Source organism: Balaenoptera acutorostrata, chromosome 9 (genome assembly GCF_949987535.1).
Source record: "Balaenoptera acutorostrata chromosome 9, mBalAcu1.1, whole genome shotgun sequence".
In the NCBI taxonomy this organism is placed as follows: Eukaryota; Metazoa; Chordata; class Mammalia; order Artiodactyla; family Balaenopteridae; genus Balaenoptera; species Balaenoptera acutorostrata.
Window position 1 is genome coordinate 6,374,683 of NC_080072.1, and position 25,495 is coordinate 6,400,177.

Sequence of the window (25,495 nt, forward strand, 5' to 3'; positions counted from 1 at the left end):
TCAAAATCCCGTTGTGGACAGGAGCCTAAAAATGACCCTCCTTCTCCCTCCGCAGGCCTTGATCCCAGCACCCTGCTGGGAGCAAATGAGAAGTGAGGCAAAGGCAAGGAAGAACCACACAAATTGCAAAGATGGTGGTGGTTTCTAATATTTATTTTTCTGGTTATAAAAGTAATACATGAAGAGCACTGGATTGGGAGAGGTTTTGAGTCCTGCAGGGTGACAGGTCACTTTCTCAGAACCTGCATTGCCTCATCTGGGAAGCCAGATACAGAGCCCTGCCTTGCCCACCCCACAGAGGGCAGTGCAGATCAAATGAGATAACACAGGGGAAGCACTTGGTAAGCTGGAAAGTGCTGTCAAATGGAAGGGCTTAGTGTCACCACCCTTGGCTGAGGTAGCACCAAGGTCCGAGCTCCTGCCCCTCCCCTGGCCCTTAAGACACACACAAAAAGGGGGCCACTTGCAGCCTTGGTTTAATGGAGTGGGGGAAAGGCTGCGCAAATCTGCCTCAAGCCTGGCCAGATGGGGTTTCACTGGGGCACTTCCAGAACCGGGCATCAGCTGTGGCCAGCTGGGTGAGGATCTCCTCCAACTCGGGCCCATCCTCTGGGAAGCGCTCAGAAAAGGATCGGATGAGGCCAGCAGCTGAGGCCTCATACTCAAGAAGCTGTACTTCTGAGCCTGGGGAGGAGATGGAGAAAAAAACAGCAGCAGGAAAAGGTCTTAATAGGGAAACAGAATCATAATCATAATCATAGGAGCAGCTAGTTCTTCCTGAGCTCTTACCATGTGCCAAAAACTGTGCTCAATATTTCTTTATCTAACTGAATCCTTAAAATAATCCTATGAGATAGGAAATACTAAAGGGGGAGTAGTCAGTGAATTGCTGCATTCATTCATTCATTCATTCATTCACTTAATAAAGATTTACACCAGTGCCATGTTAGGTAAAACAGACACAGTCCTTGGCCTCCAGGAATTGCCTTATCTCTGTCTACTGTTGGACCCTGGGCAAGTTTCTCAACCTCTCTAAGCCTCAGTTTCCTCATCTGTAAAGTGTGGGCAAGCACAGTACTTGTTCTCTCAAGAAGCTGTGGTGATTAAATACAATAATGCACTGAGGGAATGCTCACCAAGCGCTAGCTACCACGAGCACCACGACCTCTGAACCTATTACTCATCTGTTAAATGAGGCTGTTCCCAGGGTACCCATCTAACTTATGGGGTGTTCCTGAATACTCGTGGGAAGCACTTCCCTCTAACATCCTTCCACTGCTCTACCCGCTCACAGCACCTTGTTGTGCTCTGTGGCATCATGGGATGGACACAGCTAAGAGCACAGGCTCTGAGTTCAGATGGCCCAAGTTCAAATCCTGATCCTGCCACCCACTAACTGTGTGACCTCAAGAAAATACATTCCCTTCTGTGTCTTAGTTTCCAGCTGAAAAATGGGGATAATAACTTCCTCATTGAGTTGTTGGGAGTTGATCCACGGAAAGTTTTCACCCCGACTCTGGCACATGGACGTCCTCAAAAGTTAGCTACCGTCATCATCAGCATCCTCATCCTCGTCACCACCACCACCTTGGAAAATCCAACCTGTTCTTCAGGCCTTCAAGTTTTACCCCCCACTTCCTCCCCAGACCCTTCCCTGAGTCCCTCAAAAGTAGAGGTCTTCTTTTCCCTTCTCTAAGTGTTCAGACCACTGTTTGTGTTTCTTGGGCACCCATGAACACTTCCCTTATAAGATCATTTCTCTCTCTGGCTTATTCCTAATGGGCTGTGAACTACTTGAGGTGAGTAGTCCGACCCTAATGCCTGCCCAGGGCTGGACAGTCAGAGCAATGACGATATTGTCCATGTAATGAGCACTGACTATGTGCCCGGCATGATCCATTCCCTCACTCGTTTGACAGGCACTGAGAGGCTCCTGTGGGCCAGGCCCTGTGCCAGGTGTCAGGGATGTGCTGCTCCTGCTGCCACGGAGATGAGCAGACGAGCAGACAGGAAAATGGCAGAGTGACAGCCGTATGAGGAAGAGGAAGCTGGGTGATAGCTCAGGGGGTGTGCCCGGAGGGCGGGGAGCCGGGGAGAGGGTTGCCAAGGGGTGGGGGCCGAACTCCTCTCTTTTATTTTTTTATTTATTTATTTTTTTAAAGGATTTTCTTATTTATTTATTTATTTATTTATTTATTTATTTTTGGCTGTGTTGGGTCTTCGGTTCGTGCGAGGGCTTTCTCCAGTTGCGGCAAGCGGGGGCCACTCTTCATCGCGGTGCGGGGACCGCTCTTCATCGCGGTGCGCGGGCCTTTCTCTATCGCGGCCCCTCCCGTCGCGGGGCACAGGCTCCAGACGCGCAGGCTCAGCAATTGTGGCTCACGGGCCCAGCCGCTCCGTGGCATGTGGGATCTTCCCAGACCAGGGCTCGAACCCGTGTCCCCTGCATTAGCAGGCAGATTCTCAACCACTGCGCCACCAGGGAAGCCCCTCTTTTATTTTTTAAATGAGGTATATTTTCATTCTTATTAATTTTTTCTTTTGGCCACACCACGCATCTTGCGGGGATCTTAGTTCCCTGACCAGGGACTGAACCCGTGCCCTGGCAGTGAAAGCGCCGGGTCTTAACCACTGGGCCACCAGGGAACTCCCCAGAGTAGAGTTTAGAATAAACCTTTCAAATGCTTTTTCCTCACCAGGAGGAGGTAATTATTTCATTTAACCCTCACAACTGCCCATGACTACGGTAGTGAGGAGCAAACGCTCTTAATACAAAAGGGCTTTTAATACAAGAGGTACAAGCGCAAGGCAGACAGGGCCAGGGATTCTGGAAACGGCATCATTGCTTGAGGAGGGAGAAGGACCACGGGGATGCTGATCTCCCCCCGGGCTCTGCCGAGTCCTGTTGTCCCCTGGGCTCAACTCAGCCTGCGGGGTGCCACCTCTCTGCCTGAGCTGACCTCACTCCTGGGCCCCCGACAGGCCTGATTCTCCGGTGTGATGCCTGGCCTCCTCACAGGCCCGGGGTCTGCCTGTTCTACTAGCCCCTGCTCTGCTGGCCTGACTCAAACCTTCTGTTGCCGTCTGAGAAGCAGCAATGACCCCGTGTCGGGGGGGGTGGTGGTAGATGCCAAGGTGTGGGCCTGAGGTTTGGCATGGGGAGGGGGGCCACCCCAGGTAGCCTTTCCTGAGCCCCGGGTTGGTTCCAGGCCTTCTCTGTGCTCCCAGAGGGCCCCGCACGGCCCCCATCAGTGGGGGCTCAGGAGCCCATTACCTTTGAGGCGAGTGTTGGGCTGAACGATGAGCTTCCGGGCTTCCTTACGGAGCAGCACTGTGTCCCTGAGGGAGAGGAAGCACTCGGGGGGTGCATCGGTGACCGCCGCATACCCCTCATACAGGGCCCGGCCTCCGGCCACATCCCCCGTGGACTTCAGCACCTGTGGGAAGACAGGAGTTAGTGCCTATCATGGGCGCCCTCCCAGCATCCACGGGGCTTTGCCAGGGGCTACAGCCAACGGTGCCCAGCCCTGGATTACACCTGCTCTCTCGCAGCTTTCCTGTGCTGAATACGCGAGGAATGCAGATCACATGTTAGCACAGAGTAAGTGCCCATACTAAAGTGAAGCTAATGGTTCTCCTCTGCTTGTCTCACTTGAGCTGTAGACAAGGAAGGTATTATCATCACCCTCTTTTTTTTTTTTTGAACATTTTTAGGGACTTCCCTGGTGGTCAAGTGGCTAAGACTCTGTGCTCCCAATGCAGGGGGCCCAGGTTTGATCCCTGGTCAGGGAACTAGATCCCACATGCTGCAACTAAGAGTTCGCATGCCGCAACTAAAGGTCCCACGTGCCGCAACTAAGACCCGGTGCAGCCAAATAAATAATAAATATTGGGCTTCCCTGGTGGCGCAGTGGTTAAGAATCTGCCTGCCAATGCAAGGGACACAGGTTCGAGCCCTGGCCCAGGAAGATCCCACATGCCGCGGAGCAACTAATCTCCCATGCGCCACAACTACTGAGCCTGCGCTCTAGAGCCCGCGAGCCACAACTACTGAGCTCACGTGCCACAACTACTGAAGCCTGCGCGCCTAAAGCCCATGCTCCGCAACAAGAGAAACCACGACAATGAGAAGCCCGCGCACCGCAACGAAGAGTAGCCCCCGCTCACTGCAACTAGAGAAAGTCCGCGTACAGCAACGAAGACCCAACGCAGCCAAAAAATAAATAAATAAATTTATTAAAAATAAATAAATAAATAAATAAATATTAAAAAATAATAATGAAATTTAAAAATAAAAACATTTTTATTTTCACCATGACAAATGTTCAAGCAATTATTCTTAGTGTTCAATAAATACTTTTCCTCAGCTGCATGGCATGCGGGATCTCAGTTCCCCAACCAGGTATTGACCCTGCAGTGGGAGCTCAGAGGCTTAACCACTGGACGGCCAGGGAAGTCCCCACCCTCTTTTTTTAGTAAAACATTTCACACATCCAAAATACATAGTATGTATGTTATAAAGAATAAGACACCTGTACAACCACCACCCAGCTTAAGAATCAGTCCAATCGCCCCCTCCTTGACTGCACCCTGTGGCCTCCCCCATCTGAGGAATCAGCACTCGACTTGGTGCTCATTAGTCCCTTGTTTTCCCTGAGTTTTACTCTCAACCATAAATTTTTGCCCTCATCCTGTGATTTGCTTTTTCTGCTCGAGTTACATCTGAGATTCATCTGTGTTTGTGTGCGTAGTTTAGTTCACCCTTCTCACGGCTGTACATATTCCACTTACAAACATGCCACAGTTTCATCTCTTCCACTGTTGCTGTGTAACCTGTGCTTTTTGCCCTTTGAGGCTGCTGTGGACATCCTGTACGTCTCCTGATGCTCAGAGGCAGGCTTCCCCAGAGAATCAAGGTCTGGAGGTCAAGTGAATGCTCATCCTTAAAGGACGATGCCCACATTGTTTTCCAGAGTTGTTGCACCTGTTTACATTCCCAGAAGCAGGGGCTGGCAGTCCGTCCTGCTCGGCACACCAGGGTGGCGTTGACAGTTTTTCATTTTGCCAAGCTGGTGGGTGGAAATCTCATGTTGTTTAAGTTGCGCTTTCCTGATGACTAATGAGATGGAATAACATCCCTCAAGTTTGTGGGCTACTTATTTTCCTCTTCTGTTCATGAGTTTTGCCTATTTTTCTGTTAGGTTGTATTTTCCTCCCTTTTTTTTTTTTTTTAAAGTTCTTTATATGTTTAGATGCTAACCTTTTGTTAACACATATGTGGTAAATACCCTATCCTAGTTTAAGACTCATCTTCTCACCTTCTTTATGGTAAGTTTTGATGAATAAAAGTTATTATTATTGTTATTATTTTGGCTGTGCCGCATGGCTTGCGGGATCTTAGTTCTCCGACAAGGGATCAAACCCAGGCCCACAGCAGTGGAAGCGCAAAGTCATAACCACTGGACCACCAGAGAAGTCCCTGAAAGTCATTTTTAATGTAGTTAAAGGGATCGATCTCTTCCTTGATGGCTTGTGCTTCTTGTATGAGGAGAAATTCTCCTCCACCCTGAGGTCATAAAGATATTCTTTTCTCAGTTTAAAACTTTGCCATTCACGTGCAAGCCTTTAATCTCTCTGGGATTGAATTCTGTGTGTGGTATAACGTAGAAATCCAAAGTGTCTCTCCATAAGGATAATCTATTGTCCCAGGGCCGCTATTAAATGGTCCCTCCTTCCCCAGTGGTCTGCAACGCCACTTCTGTCATATACCAAACAATCAAGCTCTTGGTTCTGTTCCACTGGTCAATTTGTTTATTCCTGTCCCAGTACCACACTGAATTTAGAAGTCTCAGAATAAAATTTGATATCTGGTGGAACAAGTCCCCAACCTGTTTTGCTTCTAGAGTGTTTTGGCTCTGATTCATGGTCCTTTATGCTTCCATCTAAATTTTACCATCAGCTTGTAGAGTTCCATGAAAAACCCTCTTGGGCCTTTATTCAACCTTGCTGAACTCTTTTCTTACTTTCAATAATTTATAGATTCTTTTGGCTTGCCTATGTAGACAGTCATATCATCTGCAAAACGATGTTTTTGTTTTTGTTTTTTTAATTTTTTGGCAGCCCACATGGCATACGGGATCTTAGTTCCCCGACCAGGGATAGAACCCGTGTCCCCTGCAGTGGAAGCACAGAGTCCTAACCACTGGAACGCCAGGGAATTCCCAAAACGATGAGTTTTGTTTCTTCCTTTCTAATGCCTAAACTTTTTACTTGTTTTTCTTGTTTCCTTCTAAAAGCTAGGACCTTCAGTACACTGTTGACCAGAAGTGGAAATAGAAAGTATATTTGTCTTCTTCCTGATTAAAAGGAATGTTCTAGTGTTTCAACAAATGACATTTACTGTACTTTCTTTTTTTTTTTAATGATGTTTAATTTTATTTATTTATTTATTTATTTATGGCTGTGTTGGGTCTTCGTTTCTGTGCGAGGGCTTTCTCCAGTTGCGGCAAGTGGGGGCCACTCTTCATCGCGGTGCGCGGCCCTCTCACTGTCGTGGCCTCTCTTGTTGTGGAGCACAGGCTCCAGACGCGCAGGCTCAGCAGTTGTGGCTCACGGGCCCACTTGCTCCGCGGCATGTGGGATCTTCCCAGACCAGGGCTCGAACCCGTGTCCCCTGCATTGGCAGGCAGACTCTCAACCACTGCGCCACCAGGGAAGCCCTGTACTTTCTTTTTTTGAGACACTCTTATCGGTTAAAGAAATTCTTTTTGACTCTGAGTTTCTTAAGCGTTTTTTATCATAAATACATATTGACTTTCAAGAGCTTTTTCTAAATCTGTTGAGATGATCATGGTTTTTCTCCTTTAATACGGTGATTTTCATAAATATATTTTATAATGTTAAATAAACATTTCTGGGATTTCTTTCATTTCTGGGATTAAACCCAAATTGATATTTTCTGGATTTGATCTACTAAGATTTTGTTTTAGAATTTTGGCATTTACATTTTCCTTTCCTGAACTATCTTAGATTTTGGTATCAAGATTAAACTGGCAGGGCTTCCCTGGTGGCGCAGTGGTTGAGAGTCTGCCTGCCAATGCAGGGGACACGGGTTCGAGCCCTGGTCTGGGAAGATCCCACATGCCGCGGAGCAACTGGGCCCGTGAGCCACAACTACTGAGCCTGCGTGTCTGGAGCCTGTGCTCAGCAACAAGAGGCCGCGACAGTGAGAGGCCTGCGCACCGCGATGAAGAGTGGCCCCCGCTTGCCACAACTAGAGAAAGCCCTCGTACAGAAACGAAGACCCAACATCAGCCATAAATAAATAAAAATTAAAAAAAATAAAAAAAAAAGATTGAACTGGCATCTTACAATGAGGTAGAGAACATTCTCTTTTTCTATTGTATGGAAGAGTTTATATAAAATTGATACCATCTGTTACTTGAATATTTCGTAGGATCCATCTGTAAAACTCTGTGGGCTTAGCTTTTTTTTTTTTAAATTAATTAATTATTTATTTATATTTGGTTGCGTTGGGTCTTCGTTGCTGCGCGTGGGCTTTCTCTAGTTGTGGCGAGCGGGGGCTATTCTTTGTTGTGGTGCTGCAGGCTTCTCATTGCGGTGGCTTCTCCTGTTGCAGAGCACGGGCTCTAGGCGCACGCGGTTCAGTAGTTGCGTCTTGCGGGCTCTAGAGCGCAGGCTCAGTAGTTGTGGCCCACGGGTTTAGTTGCTCCGCAGCATGTGGGATCTTCCCGGACCAGGGCTCGAACCTGTGTCCCCTGCATTGGCAGGTGGATACTTAACCACTGTGCCACCAGGGAAGTCCCGGCTTAGCATTTTTTGTATGAAGATTTTAGACCACCGATTTAATTTCTGTAATGGCTATAGGATTATTCAAGTTATCTATTCATGAGTCAATTTTAATGTTATTATTTTTCTAGGAATTTGTCCATTCATCCAAGTTAAAAAGTTATTACCATAAATTCCTGCTATATTTACAGTTATGTCCCCCTTTAAATTTCTACTCTTATTTTGCCTTCACTTTATTTTTGGCCATGCAGCATGTGGGATCTTAGTTCCCCGACCAGGGACTGAACCCGGCCGGGCCCCCTGAAATAGAAGCGCAGAGTCCTAACCACTGGACCACCAGGGAATTCCCATTCTATGATGTTTCTAGACAGGGGTTCCACTTGCCATTCTTGGTATTTCTAGAGCTTCCTGGATTTATGAACTGGGTCTTTAATCAGTTCTATAAAATTCTCAGCCATTATCTCTTCTAATAGTCCCTCTCTTACCTTTTCTCTCTCCTTTCCTTTTGGAACTTCAGTTTATGTACATTAGACCTTTTCACACTATCCTCCATGTCTCTTAATCTCTCTTTTAAATTTCCTAGCTTTGTGTCTCTGTGCTACATGCTGTATAACTTCCCTTATCTTCAGCTGGATTTAAAACCTGTTTCAGCTGCCTATTTTTAGTTTCAGTGATTATAAAGATTATTGCTAGGAGGTCTATGTGGCTCTCTTCCAAATATCTGACATTTTGTGGCTCTGATCCTTACTTATTTTGCCAATTTGCAGGTGGCAAAGTAGGATTCCTACTAGGGCACCCTCCAGGTAAGCCTCCCCCTCTTAGACCCAGGGTTAGAATGATTTTCCCTAGCTTTGGAGTAATTAAAACCGACTGGGAACTCCTGGGGGAAGGTTAGAGAGAATACCTCACCTTTCTCTCTTCTGCATGATACTTAACACCCAGAATGTGAACACACATTCATCAGGTCGACAGGTTAGACCCCAGGAGCTTAAACCAAAGAGTTGGCAACAGGGGTGCTGACGGGACCCAGGTGTTCACATCATGAACAAGTGAGTAAGGCAGGTAGGCAGTGAACCCGGCAAACTGGAGAGTCATGCCACGTCCAAATGTCCAAGCGTGCAAATGCAGTGGCTGCTGCTCAGTTCCAGCCCATCATTCACGTGGGAATTACATCTATTGATGTCAGGCCTTCCAAGAAGTCAGAAATACACATTTGTATCTCACCTCACCAACTTTTACCATACGGGTGGGCCAAAGCTATGACTGTGTTTGTGACCCATGGCTGAAGCCTTTCCCTATGGAAAAGCCTTCATCTTCCCTGGGGCTGGCTCCTTGCTGTGCTCTTGGCTTTTCCTGGGGGGCTAATAAAAGAAACAGCAACACCAAAAATGCTTCCATATTCCGTATCTTCTGTAAAACTACTGCTGCAGACACTGTCCATTCTGCTGAATGACTCCTCTCGCACAGAGACCCACCTGCTTCAATCTCTAGAACGGAATGCTCTGTGTTCACTCACTACTAAGTCACAATTCAATACTGGCCGAAGATTTGGCAGATTTGACTCCTTTATCTAGTGACATTATTATTATTAATAGACTGTTTTGGAATAATTTTAGATTTACAGAAAAGTTGCAAAGATAGTACAGAGAGTTCCCGTGTGCTCCTGGCCCAGTTTTGCCTGTTGTCAACATCTTACATAATTGGTACATTTGTATTAACTAAACTCTAGACGTTATTTAGATTTCACTAGTTTTCCCACTAATGTCCTTTTTCTATTCCGGAATCTAACCCAAGACACTGCACTGCGTTTTGCATCTAATGATTTTTAATTTCTAATTTTATTTTACTTTAATGGCCAAACACGTATCTTTTTAGGAAAAATGCCTTACATCCCTTCTGGAAATAGGTGGGAGTACAATCATAAAGAGATATTTGCTGAATTGAAGGCTGGGCCTTCTTTAGGTTGAAAAAGCCAGCAGGACCCTGTTGTGATGGAAGGCACTGCCCGGTAAGGAGTGGGTCACCATCAGTGGTCCTCCAGCTTTGCTGAGTGTCAGAATCACCTGGCAGGCAGGTAAACATGCAGGTTCCGGGGCCCCGCACTCAGAATTTCTGAATCAGGAGGTCTGGGGTGGGGCCTTTGAGTCTGTATGTCCTGGGTGATGCTGCTGCTGGTCCCTGGACCACACTTTGTGTCACACTGGCTTGGATAACACGACATTCTATTGCTCAGTTCCACATATACTTTGTTTCATTTAATTCCTATCAGGTGAGGCAGGTGATGTACCTCATTTAACAGATGAGAAAAGTGGAGGCCAGCAAGGCAAAGTATGTTACCCCAATTACACAGCTGGTTAGTACTGGCACCAGAACACCAAAAGGTCTCCTGACTCTAAACATCCCTACATGGGAGGGATGTCAGGGCTGCAGTGACCACTGTCCCTCCCTCCTTCACTCACCAAGCTCCAGGCTTCCTCCTTCTGTCTCTCAACCCACCAAGCTCCTTCAGTCCCAAGACCAGGCTTTACGCTTTGTTTCTTCTGCTATCAGATCTTCTAATAGCTGGTTCCTCCTTGGCACTCAAATTCCAGCTTAAATACCACCTCCTCCAAGAAGCCTTCCCTGTTACAGGGTGGGGAGACAGGGTGAGGCTGGAGGGGGCCTCCAAGGTGAGAGGCCCCTGTTTACCTGGAGTCTCCGCAGGAACCTCTCCAGGGCGGGCTTGCCCACAGTCCGGATCTTGTTGCGGTCAAGGTGGACCTGGGCATCTGGGCGCCCATCGGAGCCTGTGGTGGGAGTGACGGTAACAAGTCCCTCGCCAGCCTCCAGCAAGACCCTCAGGATCACAAACCGGGCCTGCATGTGGGCCTGCCGGGGCCAGAGAAAGGAATCATTTGCAACCCCGAGGCAAGAAGTATCAAGAGCTCATTCCAAGGCCTGATATATCACATGTGCGCACTAACTGTCAATTATTATTGTCGTTTTATTCTTCCCCAGCCTGTGGGTCCTTTTGTGCCTATTCCTCTCCCCTCAAATGCTTCCCTTCTCCTCTCACAAGGGAGGGCAGGCTGCCCTGGTAGACAGGAAGGCCATTTCCAGGCAGGACCCAGAGCCCCATGTTCCCCCTTGTCACCCACCATCCCCTCTGCTGCTCCACAGCCCACCCTCATGAAAACAGTTACCCCCAGAGGGCCCCTCGCCACCAGGACCCCGAGCACTTTCTTCTCCACGATCCGATCCTGTTTGCATTCAACAGTGGGATCAAGAGGGCACCGTTATCCCCAGTTTACAGATGACAAAACAGAGGCCCAGAGAGGTGATGTGACTTGCTCAGGGTCACACAGCTCGTAGGAGAGAGCAAGGACTAACCCAAGCTTCCTGACTCTAAAACGTGTATTCTTTTTTTTTTTTTAAATAAATTAATTTATTTTAAATTTATTTTTAGCTGTGTGGGGTCTTCGTTGCTGTGCACGGGCTTTCTTTAGTTGCAGTGAGTGGGGGCTACGCTTTGTTGCGGTGCGCAGGCTTCTCATTGCGGTGGCTTCTCTTGTTGTGGAGCATGGGCTCTAGGCGTGTGAGCTTCAGGAGTTGTGGCACGTGGGCTCAGTAGTTGTGGCTCACGGGCTCCAGAGCGCAGGCTTGGTAGTTGTGGCACACGGGCTTAGTTGCTCCACGGCATGTGGGATCTTTCTGGACCAGGGCTCAAACCTGTGTCTCCTGCATTGGCAGGAGGATTCTTAACCACTGCGCCACCAGGGAAGTCCCCGTGTGTTCTTTTGATGACACAATATTGCCTCCTCAAAACAGACTTACTTGACTTCTTAGAAGATTTCAATTGCTTACCCTGTCTCTAAAGTACATCTCATCACCGAACAGTGTAGCCTAATGGCTCTGGAGGCAGGCTGCTTGGATTTGAATTCTGGTTCTGTTACTTACCAGCAAGTTACTTAATCGCTTTGTGCTTCAATTTCCTCATCTCTAAAATGAGGGTAATAACAGTACCTACCTCCTGGGTTGACACTGGGGACAAATGGGTTAATTCACATAAAGTGCTTAGAACTAAGTGGCACAGAGTAAGTCCTATGCAAGTCATCTGTTAGTGGTCATAGTAAAATCATCTCATCTGATTCACCCTCAAAGGTGGGCAAGGAGATTATTACTCCCATTTCACAGACAGGGATACCGAGACTCACAACAGTGACATGACTCGCTCTCATATGCAGTGGACTCTGGGATCAACCTAGTTTATGCGCCTCGTAGGTACGGTTGTCCCTTCCCTACACCCAGAATCCTGATCTTGGTCCCCACCTCAGGCTCCTCCCTCCTGAGGGGTCCCCTGGCCCCCACCTGTCTCCAGCTGGAGGCCTCGGGGGTGTAGAACTCCAGAGCAAGCAGCCCGGCCCGAACCATGTTGAGCCAGTTCACGTAGACCACATCTTCTGCATCAGCCCCCTCAAAGCCAAAGATCCTGGGGGCGGGAGGGGAAGTGGCAGGGGGGAGGGGGGTCAGAGGCTCCCCGGGCCCTGCCCTCCCCGCCGGCACCCCCTCCATCCCCAGAGGAGGCCCACCCCCCAGGCCTGCTGCTCGTACTCCAGCACTTGGGGGTTGAGACAGAGGTAGAGGCCCACGCTCTCTGCCCGGCACTCTTCATAGCTGGAGGCGATAGTGCTGAACTTGCTGTCCCAGGTCTCCCCGCTCCGGTACCAGCTCTGAATCTGGGAGGGGAGGCCCAGGAAGCAAGCTTAGGGGTGCCTGCCACTCCCCTGGGCCGCCCCACTCCCAGCACCCCAAGGCTCCGCCGAGGCCACCCTCACCTGCTCCCCCGTCTCTGGGTTGATCACTGTCTCCTGGTCAAAGTTGAATGCTCCTTTCTCATCCTGCAGGAGAAGGGTCATGAACGTGGGGCAGGTGAGGGCAAGGTGCCCCTGCCCTGGGCCAGGCCTTCAGCCCTGGATCCAAGTGGCTCAGAAAGGTGACCGGGAGCAGTGAGTGGATGGCAGGAGCAGCAGGTCCACCGACACACTGCTGCCTCCAGACCTGTCCTGGGACACATCTCGGAGGCCCCGGAGGTAGAAGAACGTGAGGCACCTACCCCTGCACGGAGAGTGACACTGCAGGCCAGATGGGGAGGGACATGCCCAAAGCCACATGAAGACTTGGACTCAGTATCTCCAGAGCCCAGCTGGAGATGTCCCAGTGGGTGGACCAGAAGGCCTGGCCACTCCTCACCTTCCTGGCCCCTCTGCTGGCAGAGGAGGTCACAGCATGTGACTCTGCCTCAGAAGCATCACCCTCACCGGCCTCTCCATGTGCCAAGTGTCTTTCGTGCACCATCCATTTCACCCTTGCAACCACCCTCTAAGGAACATTCTATTACTACCCCACTTCACAGAGGAGGAAACTAAGGCTCAGAGACTAAGAACCCCAAAGCGGAATCAGAGCACATAATGTCTGTGCACACTGTCTCTTAACAATAACACCCATTTTCAGAGGGCCTATCGAGTGCCAAGCAAATCCCAGGGCTTTGCCTTTATTCCTCACAAAAGCCATACAGTAGGAGTCAGGAACCCCATTTTACAGATGGGCCGACTGAGGCTCGGGGAGGGGAACTGTCTTGTGCAAGGCCACCGAGGGGCCACATGTGTCCCCGCTTCCCTGGGACTTCAAAGCCTGGACAAAGCCTAATGCCAAGCTGCTCCCCCATCAGCTGCTCTCTGGATCCTCCTGACTTGCAGGCCCAGCCCGTCCCCATTCGGGGAGGCAGCCCCACCCCACAAGGAGCAGGCCCAACCCTGCACTCTCTGACAGCCCTGCCCCACCCACCCCCAGTCATGTCATCCATGCAGCTCCGGGCTGGGGGTCCACAGTGGGCTCTCCCCGGCCTGCCAGAAAGGCTCTCTGTCTTCTCATATTCCCTGAGTGGGTGTTGAGGGGGCTCCAGCCACTCTGGCTGGCCAGGAGGAAGGGGCAGCTCCGGGGAGAAGGGGCCCCCTACAATACCTGGAAAGGTACAGGCTCCAGGGAACAGCAGTGCAAAGACAGACAGTGCTGCAGCCTCAGGACTAGGGGCTCCAGACACTGCCCCCTCCCGGCCTCTCTAGCCCTGGGGCTGCCTGGGTCACACCCTCAGGGCAGGCTTCCCTGGCCTGAGCCAAGCAATTCTTCCTGTGGGGGGACCTTAGCTGGACGGTCCTGCAGGTCCCACTCAATCCTGGGACATCTTGGGGGAGACCGAGACACTGAGGGCCAAGACTGGAGCCCCTGAGGGGCTGACTGTGGAGGAGGGGAGCCGTAGGCCTGGCTCTGCGGAGGCTCCTGCGGGCACCAGGGCCAGCCCCGTGTTCTTACCTGCACGAAGAGCTTGCCGCTGCCGTGGCCCAGCAGCTCGTGCAGCCCCACCTGCACGTCAAAGGAGGGTCCCTTCCAGCGGATGTACAGGTCCTGCCGAGACAAGCGGAGACCCACGCTGCCCACTGTCCCACCACGGCCACACGGCCTGCCCACACCCCCCGTGCCAGGCCGAGGGCCCATTGTGATGCACACATTTGCTAAAGGCCTACTATGCTGGGCACTGCAAAGCCCATCCCATCCTTGCAGCAACCCGCGAAGAAGGGGCTGCCTCCACTGTTTGCCAGCTGGGGAAACAGGCTCCAAAGACACAAGGCCAAAGGTCACAAGCGGGGAAGCAGCAGAGCCAGGCCCGAAGCCGTGTTCTTTCCTCTCCTCTGCACTGGCCTGTCCGCCTTCCTGCATCAGCCGAGGTCAGGCCAGGCCCAGCGCCGGCCCTCGGGCTGCCGGTGCCCACCTTGTCCTCCTCCTCCAGGAAGGTGAGCTTCTCCCGCTGCGTGGCGTAGGCCACGGCCAGCACGTTCCCCAGCGACACGTTCTTAAAGCCTTCTGTCTGCCTTAGGTCGTCATCTGGAGAAGGCGGGGGCGGGGACCAGGGAGAAGGGGCAAAGGTCAAGGGTCACAGACGAGGAGTCTGGACAAGAGGGGCAGGCCGGGATGGTGAGCGGAGCAGGGTGATTTGTGGCCAGGGTGAGTGTGTGGAGGCAGAGGGTGCGACTCTCAGTGGGGTCTCCTGGGGGTTTGGGCCATCCTGTGGTGTTCGAGGGGCAGGGCCCGCGGAAGCTCACAGTTGGGGATGTTGATGCCGGCAGGGATGCCGGAGCCGGCGAAGGTGAGAACATCCAGGGAGGTGAAGTCGGGGGTGAGGAACTTGTCCTTCTCGAAGGCTGGGGGCCAGGGAAGCTCCTTCAACAGCTGCTCTGCACTTGCCACCAGCCACTCAAACTTGGCACTCATGGCCTTGTTCACCATGGCCACGAAGCCTGTCAGGGGAGAGAGTGGGCTGTGGGTTGGCAGGGTTTGGAAGGGATCCCACACCCTCCTCAACCCCTCTAACCCTCCAGCCGTCACGCAGGTATTGAACGCCTGCTGTGCACAGTGACCCTGTGCTGGCTACTCAGGAGAACAGTGACCCAGGCCCGGGCCCTGCCTCCATGAGGTCACTGTTTTGGGATGGGTGGGGTACAGAGAGAAGGCTTTGCTGAGTAACGCCTGAGGTGGATCTTAGAGGAGATTGTGGGGAGTACACAGGGGATGATGGGGAAAGGATCAGATGCCCAGTGGAAGGGACGGTGTGAACAAAAAAAGATGCTCTCATTTTTGGGGGAACTGTGAGCTGTCCTGCATGGCTAGCGCACCTGGCTTATGTGGTGGTGAGTGAGGCTGCTGCACAGGCGGCTGGGGCTGATCCGTTCAGATTCGGTGCAGTAGAGTTCCTGGCTCAAAGCAGTGTTTCCAAAATTGTACTCCATAAAACACATTTTCTATGAGAGCCTTCATAAAGAAAGAGCTCCCTGGTCAGATAAGTTTGGGCAACACTATACACTCTACCTCCATCTTCTTAAAGGTTCCCAATGCACATCTGCACGTTAAAGGTACTGAAGAGTCCTGCAAGCAGAGACTACCTGCTGCTCAGCAACAAATCCTTCTTGATGTAACTCCTGCTAACCCTGCAGGGACTACGCCCTGGGAAGGCCTGACCTAGACTGAGGAAGGGTCAACCTTAACCTGGCCAAGGGATGGGCTTGGCAATGCCTCCCCATCTGGATACTTTCTGTCTGAGGAAATCATCACACCAGGGCAGGAAGAGAGGATGATTAAAATAGCAAAGAAGAAAAAGCGACCTAAATAAATGTCCAATGATTGGGGATTATTGAATAAATCAGGGGGCAGCTATGTGATGGCATGCCATGCAGCTGTTAGATATGTAGTACAATATCAAATGTTGTGGGAAATTATTTATGATATATTGTGAATACCATACAACTATTAAAAAGAATGTGGTAGGTCTATATGTACCGATAGGGAAAATATCCACGATACATGATTAAGTGAAAAAAGCAAGTGACAGAACAATACACAGAATACAATCTCATTTACCTGGATGAGTTAAAAGGAATGCATGGGGACTTCCCTGGTGGCGCAGTGGTTAAGAATCCGCCTGCCAATGCAGGGGACATGGGTTCGAGCCCTGGTCCGGGAAGATCCCACATGCCACGGAGCAACTAAGCCCGTGCACCACAACTACTGAGCCTACGCTCTAGAGCCCGCAAGCTACAACTACTGAGCCCACATGCCAGAATTACTGAAGCCCGCGTGCCTAGAGCCCGTGCTCCGCAACAAGAGAAGCCACCGCAATGAAAAGCCTGCGTGCCACAACGAAGACCCAACACAGCCAAAAATAAATAAATTTATTAAAAAAAAAAAAACAGGAATGTGTGTGTGTGTGTGTGTGTGTGTGTGTGTGTGTGTGTGTGTGTGAATGTTTTGACAAAGGCCTGGAAGGACCTGTACTCGACTGCGAACTGTGGTGATCTCAGGAGGGGTGTGACATAGGAGAGGGTAGTAAAGGAGGGATTTCACATTTTATCCTACATACGTCTGTACTGTTCCAATTACTTGCAACAAACGCAGATTTTAAATCACACACACACGTTTTTAAGCATAGCACTATATAAAAACAGAAGACAAAAAATACATTCCAAATTTTAACCTTGGGGTGGGTACAATCACAGTTGATTTTTTTAGTCTGTATTTTCATAATTTTTGACCATGAACAGAGACTACTTTTCTAATAATCACAATGAGTTATGTAAAAAGGGGGGGACCTCTGAGACTGAGGCTGCTGAGGAGGCCCTGGGGTCTTGGCCCTCAGAGCAGGCCTGGCAAATCAGGACCCAGGCAGGAAAGCTGTGAGTGTGCACACCTGTCTCACCCTCCGGCCCCTGCACTGCCTGCCTCTTACGCCTTGTCCCTGGGCCTGGATCTCTGGGCTCAGATCCAAGCCCTCACGGGCTGTCGGGGCTTTCCTCTCTCCTCCAAGGCTAATCTCGCGGGCTTTTGGCAGCTGGATGCTCCAGACTCTACATCCAGGGGCTGGGGAGGATAAAGCTTGGCAGAAACAAGTCTAAATCCTTGTTTCCTTAGACTGTCTAAACAGTCTAAGGCTGGATGCCCTGCCCTGCACTAGTGGGTCCCATGGGGACTTGGGCACAAGGGCCGAGGCAGCCTGCCACCTGCCCTGAGATGACAGCAGCCGAGTCAAGTTCACAGTCTCAGGGTTAATTCTGCTCCCGTCAACCCAGCCCCGTTTCCGTGCCTGGCGTTGTGCTGAGCCGTCTGCATATAATACCTCACTTCCCACGACACCCGAAAAGCAGTGACGGATGCGCAGAGGTGGGGTTAAGTGGCTCAAGGTCACACAGCCATTAAGGGACAAAGCTGGAGCCTATGCCTGGACCAGACACGAGAGGCAGCACAGCAAAGTGGCTCAGAGCCAAGGTGCCTGGGCTAGGCCACCCAACACCTGTGCCTCAGTTCCCACATCTGTGAAGTGAGGAGAGACGTTCTCATAGGATGATGGTGTCAAAATGAGCTAGGTGTCCAGTACATGACAAATCATCAATGGCTGTTGTCATTGTTATTATTACTGCTGAGGGAGGAGGGGGGAGGGGAGAGTCCTCAGGGGACAAGGGTAAGGGTTTCCATCTGACCGCCCACCTCCCAGAAGTTACCTTCAAACTCTCCGCGGGAGCCAAAGGGGTCTCGGTAGCTCTCGATGAACCCGATGTAACTGGGGGAGAGAAGGGCTGAGATGGAGGCGGGGCGGGGGGGAGGGGGCGGGGGGGGCGGTGAAGGCTGGCGCCTCACCTCTCCACGATGGGGCCTTTGTCCTGGATCCAGAAGCGAGAGCCCTTCTTGTGGGCCTCGACAGAGCCGTGGGTGAAGCTTTCTATGTACTGGGCCAGCATCTGCTCCTGGTGGCTGGTGGCTGCATAGGCCTGGGCGTGAGCAAGGGTTGGTCAGTCTCAGGCCACCCACCCGTCCCCATACCCGCCTCTGCTGCCCAGAGGGGCCTGGAGAAGCACCTCAGCCCCTAGCCAGCCCTACCTTGGCTTTCTCCAGGTGCTCCACCACCTTCTGGAGGATGGGTGCATAGTCTCCCCGGGTCACCCGGAAATTGCTTCCCTGGAATTCATAGCTCTTCAGCTTGGAATTCATTTCGGAGTCCAGAATAGGCTCTGAGGGAAAAAGGATGGCTCAGGGAAAAGGCTAACATAAGACACCCCAGCAGGCTTCTCGCTGTGACACTCCTTTACTCTAAGATCTTCGATGGCTCCCCACTGCCCACAGAAATTAGTATAAACTTTCATCTTCAAAAATATAGATATTGGGTTGGCCAAAAAGTCGTTTGGCTTTTTCCGTACCACCTTACAGAAAAACCCAAACGAACTGTTTGGCCAACCCAATGTTATGTTACATGAAATGTTCTAAGTGATTTACATGTTAACTCATTTGAGGCTTGCGTCAGCTCTGTGGGGAGAGGGAAATTATTATCTCTGTTCTACAGATGGGGAAGCTAAGGCACCGACAGGTTAAGTCATTTTTTGAAGGTCACACAGCAGCAAGTAGCAGAGTCGGATTCAAACCCAGTGTGGCAGATTGTATTTAAAAAGCTAGCCATACCCTAGATGTAATCACAAGAGTCCTTATAAGGAGGAGACAGGAGGGTGAAGGGAGGTAGGAGATGTGATGAGAGAAGAAAGAAGGGGGAGAGATGTGAGGAAAGGGCCACAAGCCGAGGAATGCAGGCAGATTCTAGAAGCAGAAAGAGGCAAGGAAACAGACCTCCCCTGACGGCTCCAGAAGGAACTGGAGTCCTCTTTTAGACTTTGGACCTCCAGAACTGTAACAGAATAAATTTGTGTTGTTTTATGCCATCAAATTTGTGGTGATTTGTTACAGAAGCAATGGGATTTTTTTTTTTTAAAGGATTTTATTTTTTTCGCTGTGTTGGGTCTTTGTTGCTGCACGTGGGCTTTCTCTAGTTGTGGCGAGCCTTCGTTGCGGTGCACGGGCTTCTCATTGCGGTGGCTTCTCTTGTTGCAAAGCATGGGCTCTAGGCATGCGGGCTTCAGTAGCTGTGGCTCGCAGGCTCTAGAGCGTGGGCTCAGTAGCTGTGGCGCACGGGTTTAGTTGCTCCGTGGCATGTGGGATCTTCCCGGACCAGGGCTCGAACCTGTGTCCCCTGCATTGGCAGGCAGATTCTTAACCATTGCGCCACCAGGAAGTCCGCAATGGGATATTAACACTGTTGTATTTTGCCTATTGTCTATGATCCATACAACATACTTCTAGCTTATATTTAAAAAAAAAAAAGATGGCCACATTATCTCCCATCTCCCAACGTGATTTCTCCTATCAGGACGTCTCCTCTTGAAGCGGGTCAGGCAGGCTTGTGGCTACAGCAGAAGTGACGCCATGTGACTGCCGAGGCTAGGTCATAAACGGCGACACAGCGTCTGCCGGGCTCTCTTGGGGTGTTCGCTCTGGAGCCCAGCCACCATGAGCAGTATGGAGATGCTGTGTGAGGTGTTTTGCTTGACAGCCCCAGCTGAGGTCCCAGCCCACAGCTAACATCTACCACTGGACGTGTAGATGGGAGCAGCCTGCTGTGGGTGAAGTCAAAGAGAGCTGAGCCAAGAGACAGAGAGAGAAATTTCTGAGAATACTGTCTGAGCAGCTGGATCCAGCTGTGCCTGAAGCTATTGTATTCTGGGCTTCTTAATTACTCAAGCCTATGAAGTCCCCTTTGCTGTAGGCAAATTTGAAATAGGTTTCCTCACTTATAACCAAGAAATTCCAAATGATGGAGCCCTTAGAAGTGCATCTGGGCTTTGCCTTGAAGGTACTTTGGGAGATATTTAGGAAGTGGATTTTAGTAAGTTCACCACCCCCACCTTTCTGTATTCTCCCCAACCTCCAAGACACACGTGGTCACCTTTTCCATTAAGCCTTCACTGAGGTGCAGTTTGGATTTCTCCTCTAGGCTGTCATGGGACATATGGTCCAGCCTCTACTTCCATTGTTTACATGGATTGTTGTCTTCTGCGCCACTGCCTGGAGGATGGGGACCATGGCCAACACGTGGCCCCTGTCAGAGGCTTGCAGCAGTGATGTTCGCCAAGTGGAACGAAGGCCCTTCCCCTGCCCTCGTGCCTCCGCTTAGCTTTACATCACCACCAGCACCGGGGCTGGCGGTGCTCACCTCACAGGAACACCATTTGCTGAGCACTAGGGCTTGCACCTAGCAAGCCTTCGATCAACATCTGCCATAACTATTACAACTGTGGTTACTCCCTGCAGCTACCGTAGTCGGCTAACCCCTGTCCTGGGTTCTGGCCCCCTCCACGCTGGTCCAGGAACACAGGAAGGAGGAGAAGGGGCGTGAGCTCACCTGTGCTCAGCACAGAAGCCAACCGCACCTCGTAGCAGGGCTTCCCATCCTGGCCGACCTCCTTGAAGAGCCGTGTGTTGTAGGCACTGAGGTTCTGGAAAAGACCAGGGCAGGGGTTTGGGGGAGAGTAAGTCCAGAGCGGGCTGTGGGGTGGGGGGGGGAGGGAAAGTGGGTCACACCAGGGAGAGAAGATACACAGGTAAAGCAGTCCAGGGCCTCCGGTGGACCTGCCTGAGTTGTCTGCGAGGGGAGAGAGCAGGGTGGGCAGGCCAGGGCAGACTCCCGCTCTGCTCAGTACACTGAGCGCTAACTTTTACTAAGCGTTGTGCAAGACACTTCGTGACCTCAGCTAACCCGGGGTACAGGAGGCAGGTCCCATTCCACAGATAAGGAAATGTCGTTGTGTGGCTGAGCTGGGAGGTGAAAGAGACACATGGATGCCAGAGCCCAATCCAAGCAGCTCTGACGTTCTGTGTCCTCCTGCCCTGAGGCTGTCACAAGGCCCGTCAGCCCAGGGTGGGGCAGGGGCGGCTCCATCAGGGCACACATGGGGACATCTTCATTCAAGCCAGGCTGACCCTTAGACGAGGATTCCCAAGTCTTCTCCACCCCAAGGACCCAAGATGCCCATGCCTCTGGGCCCAAGCTGAGACCCAGGAGTGGGCGCCAGTGCCAAGGGGACCCCCAAAAACCACCACCCCAAGTTCCCCAACCCCCAAACCTGTGAGTCCAGAAAGTCTTGGGCTAGTTTGGCATCTTCCATGGTACAGTTCCCAGAGAAATAGGTGGTGATTCCCTGTCGGGGAAGGGGCAGATGGGAAATAGGAGTTGCTGAGTTGGGTTGGGGAAGCTGGTGAATTCCTTCCCAGCCACCCTCTCCAGCCTCTGGCTTCCTCCACTTCCTCTCAGCAGCCTCCACTGTCCCTCTCCAACTCTCCAGGGGGAAAAAATTACAACACAAACAACAAAGAGAGGCCCAAGTCCAGCCTTCCTGCAGCTCTGTGCCAGCCTCTCGCGGGCCCGCCCCTGAGGTTTGCTGCGTCCCTCACCCCACGCAGCTCCCAAGCAGCCTCCAGAGGTGGGAAGCTTTGGCCCCCTCCTTTCCCATGCCCCCTCCTCAGCTCCCTCCAGCTCTCAGCTTCTCTCCTTCCTTCCTCCTGCACATGGCATCCCAGGATGTCAGAAGTGGGAGGGCATTCAGAAAGCGTTCCATCCAACCTGCTTACAAATGATGACGCTGAGGCCCATGGTGGAGGGCAGCTTGGCCTCAGGCGTGACGGACAGCCCGCTGCCTCCCCATCGGGTGCCCTTCCCTCCATACCAGGCGGCCCCCAAGGATGCCCTCCACTCCCCAGTGTGGCTGGGGGGGCCTCACCTCCTTCCCCAGCCCGAGGTGTCGAAGCCTCGATTCCAGAGAGAACATGAGCTCCCCGCAGGTCTGCCAGAGGCCCCTGACTTCCTCCGGGTGCTGCTCCGCGGCCTTACTGCCCAGGATCACACGTTCCAGCTTCTCCTGCAGGGGAAGGGAGGCCCGTGGCCTGGCCACACCACCCGAACCTGCCTCCTGGAGCACCCCCCCTCCCCGCCCCCATCGACCCCCAAGCTCTTCTCCCACAGTCTAAGACCTTCTGGCTCTGAGTGCAGTTGACGGACCGGCAGCATTGACATTGCCCGAGAAATGCAGACCCTCACGCCCCCACCTGCTCAGGCCTGCTGGGTCAGAAGCTGCATTTCAACAAGCTCGCCAGGCAATTCGTGCACTCAGTAGGGGCTGAGAGCCCTGGTGTAAGAGCTGCCTCTGCCCCAAAAGGGCCCGAGCCCCGTGGTCCCAGAGAGGGACTCCTCATGCCCGGGCTCTTCCGCTGTCCTCAGTGGTGACCAGCAAGCTCCATCTCTGCAGCACCTAACAGCGCACAGAGCCCTTTCACAGCCTCTGCTCATTCGTCCCTCGGGTCAGCAGGGTCAGGAGGTGGCTGCAGCACCCAAGGCCGTGCAGTGTGGTAGTGACAAGGTCAAGGCTCCTCTCAGGGCCCGACTCCCACTGGGGCTCCATGTGCTGCATGCCCCGCCCCCCCATCCCACCGGCCCCAAACTGCCCACCTTCCCCAGCCCTCTTCAGCTCACCTTGGGCAGGTTGGGAACAAACTTGGTGTCACCAAAGGACTTGTAGTTGCCCATGTTGGAGTAGACACCTGCAGTGTAGACCAGGAACGCCTGGGGGAAAGGGGGTCAGAGGAAGCACAGCCTCCCTACCCCACGGAGGTTCCCTCCTGGGATATTAACACCCCAGAGGAAGCAGTATGGGTGAGGCTGGGAGATCGGCGGGGCAGGACCCACATCCTGGGAGGCCCCAGTCTGGCCACAACATGCTTTCACAGCCCAGTCTTCACACACCCATCGTCCAGCCAAACTGGTCTTCTCAACAGCTACCAAATACATCCAAGCCCTCATGCACCTTGTTCCCTTTACATCAGCACCCTCTCAGCCACCTGCGGCCCTCTCATGTGACCCCCGAGGCCCAGTGCAAACACCACCTCCTTCTGCAGGAAACCTGTCCACAGCCCTCACCTGGCAGGCAGCCAGCACCGGAAGTATCAAACGTTAGGGCTGGAGGGGCCTTGGTCAACTACTCTATGGCTTTTGCTGGCCCCAAATCTAGTCTCCCTTCCTCTGGCAATAAGGCCTCACATCTTCCTTTTGGGATAGGGTGAAATCTCCCTTCCCCAACTCCAGGGGTGGGCACAGGCCCAAGCTGGCCAATAAGAGCCCAACCAGGAAATTTCCCAGTGGCAACGAGCCTCTGTTTTATACCAAGAATCATCAAGCCTGAAGCCCCTGGAGCTCGCCTACTGGGGTGACGGAAGAAAGCAAAGCTGAGAGCTGAAGACTGCATCACCATGGTATCACCGAGTCCCTGAATCTAGTCGTGCCTGAAGCCTCCCTAGCCCTGGACTTTTCAATTATGTGAGCCAGTAATTCTCTCTTTTTTTAAATAGACTTTATTCTATAGAGTAGGTTTAGGTTCCCAGCAAAACTGAGCGGCAGGTACAGAGATTACTCCAAAGTCCCCTATCCCCACACAGGCACAGCCTCCCCCATTTTAATAGCCCGCACTAGACTGGTGCATTTCTTACAACTGATCAACCTACACTGACACGTCATCACCCAATGGTCATAGTTTACATTAGGGTTCACTCTTGGCGTTGTACATTCTATGGGTTTAGACAGATGTATAATGACATATATCTACCATTATGTATGATACATTACTCTGTATTATACAGAGTAGTTTCAGTGTCCTAAAAATCCTCTGTGGTCGTCCTCCCTCCCAACGCCTGGCAACTACTGATCTTTTTACTATCTCCATAGTTTTGCCTTTTCCAAAATATCATAGAGTTGGAATCATACAGTATGTACCCTTTTCAGATTGGTTTCTTTCACCCAGTAATATGCATTTAACTTTCTCCATGTCTTTTCATGGCTTGATAGCTCATTTCTTTTTAGCCCTAGATAATGTTCCATTGTCTGATGTACCACAGCTTGTTTATTGATTCAGCTACTGAAGGACATCTCAGTTACTTCCAAGTTTTGGCAGTTATGAATACAGCTGCTATAAAAATCGTGTGCAGGTTTTTTTGTGGACATAAGTTTCACTTCAAGTTTTCACCTTGGTAAGTACCAAGGAGCATGACTGCTGAATCGTATGGCAAGAGTACGTTTAATTTTATAAGGAAGTGCCAAACTCTCTTCCAAAGTGGTTGTACCATTTTGCATTCCCACCAGCAATGAACAAAAGTTCCTATTGTTCCACATCCTTGCCAATATTTGGTGTTGTCGGTGTTTTAGATTTTGGCCTATCTAATAAGTATATAATGGCATCTTGTTTTTTAAGTTTGCAATTCCCTAATGACATACGACGTGGAGCATCTTTTCATATGATTATTTTCCATCTGCATATCTTCTTTGGTGAAATATCTGTTAAGGTCTTTGGTCCATTTTTAAATCGGGTTGCTCGTTTTCTTACTGTTGAGTTTTAAGAGTTCTTTGTACATCTTGGATAACAGTCCTTTATTAGACATATATTTGCAAATATTTTCTCCCAGTCTGTGACTTATCTTTTCATTCTCTTGACAGTGTCTTACACAGAGCAGAAAACTTTAATTTTAATAAGTTCAGCTTATCAATTATTTCTTTCATGGATCATACTTGGTGTTGTATCTAAAAAGTCACCTGCATACCCAAGGTCACCTACATTTTCTCCTATGTTATCTTCTGGGAGTTTTATAGTTTTGTATTTAACATTTAAGGCTGTGATTCATTTTGAGTTAATTTTTGTGAAGGATGTAAGGTCTGTGCCTAGATTCTTCTTTTTTTTTTTTTTAACATATGGATGTCCAGTTGTTCTAGCACCATCTATTGAAAAGACTGTTTTTGATTCATTGTATTGCCTTTGCTCTTTGTCAAAGATTTGTTGACTATATTTATGGGGGTCTATTTCTGGGCTCTCTATTCTATTGCACCAATCTATTAGTCTATTATTTTGCCAACAGAACACTTTTTCTTTTTAAATTAATTAATTAATTAATTAATTTTTATTTTTGGCTGCGTTGGGTCTTTGTTGCTGCACGCAGGCTTCCTCTAGTTGCGGTGAGCGGGGGCTACACTTCATTGCGTGCGGTGCATGGGCTTCTCACCGCAGTGGCTTCTCTTGTTGCAGAGCACGGGCTATAGGCACATGGGCTTCAGTAGTTGTGGCACGCAGGCTCAGTAGTTGTGCCCCACAGGCTCTAGAGCACAGGCTCAGAAGTTGTGGTGCACGGGCTTAGTTGCTCCGCAGCATGTGGGATCTTCCGGGACCAGGGCTTGAACCCGTGTCCCCTG

General features: G+C 50.9%; 1 protein-coding gene across 8 annotated transcripts in view; it reads right to left on the reverse strand.

Annotated features, from left to right (window-relative positions):
• Positions 1-132: 132 nt before the first annotated feature.
• Positions 133-25,495, reverse strand: part of DPP3 (dipeptidyl peptidase 3) — a 32,770-nt gene continuing 7,407 nt past the window's right edge. For 4 of the 8 annotated variants that reach the window (XM_057552014.1, XM_007171005.2, XM_007171004.2 and 1 more), the window contains exons 3-18: positions 22,739-22,828; positions 21,990-22,127; positions 21,336-21,410; positions 20,615-20,708; positions 18,268-18,398; positions 18,028-18,158; positions 17,892-17,950; positions 14,946-15,140; positions 14,615-14,727; positions 14,158-14,250; positions 12,624-12,686; positions 12,400-12,524; positions 12,118-12,277; positions 10,498-10,677; positions 3,275-3,437; positions 133-684 (exon numbers count right to left, since the gene is read on the reverse strand). In XM_057552014.1, coding sequence (XP_057407997.1) covers positions 512-684; positions 3,275-3,437; positions 10,498-10,677; positions 12,118-12,277; positions 12,400-12,524; positions 12,624-12,686; positions 14,158-14,250; positions 14,615-14,727; positions 14,946-15,140; positions 17,892-17,950; positions 18,028-18,158; positions 18,268-18,398; positions 20,615-20,708; positions 21,336-21,410; positions 21,990-22,127; positions 22,739-22,828 — 1,983 coding nt within the window. In that variant the 3' untranslated portion in view covers positions 133-511. The remainder of the gene's footprint in view (positions 685-3,274; positions 3,438-10,497; positions 10,678-12,117; positions 12,278-12,399; positions 12,525-12,623; positions 12,687-14,157; positions 14,251-14,614; positions 14,728-14,945; positions 15,141-17,891; positions 17,951-18,027; positions 18,159-18,267; positions 18,399-20,614; positions 20,709-21,335; positions 21,411-21,989; positions 22,128-22,738; positions 22,829-25,495) is intronic. The other 4 variants (XM_007171006.2, XM_057552016.1, XM_057552015.1 and 1 more) reach the window with 4 other exon arrangements.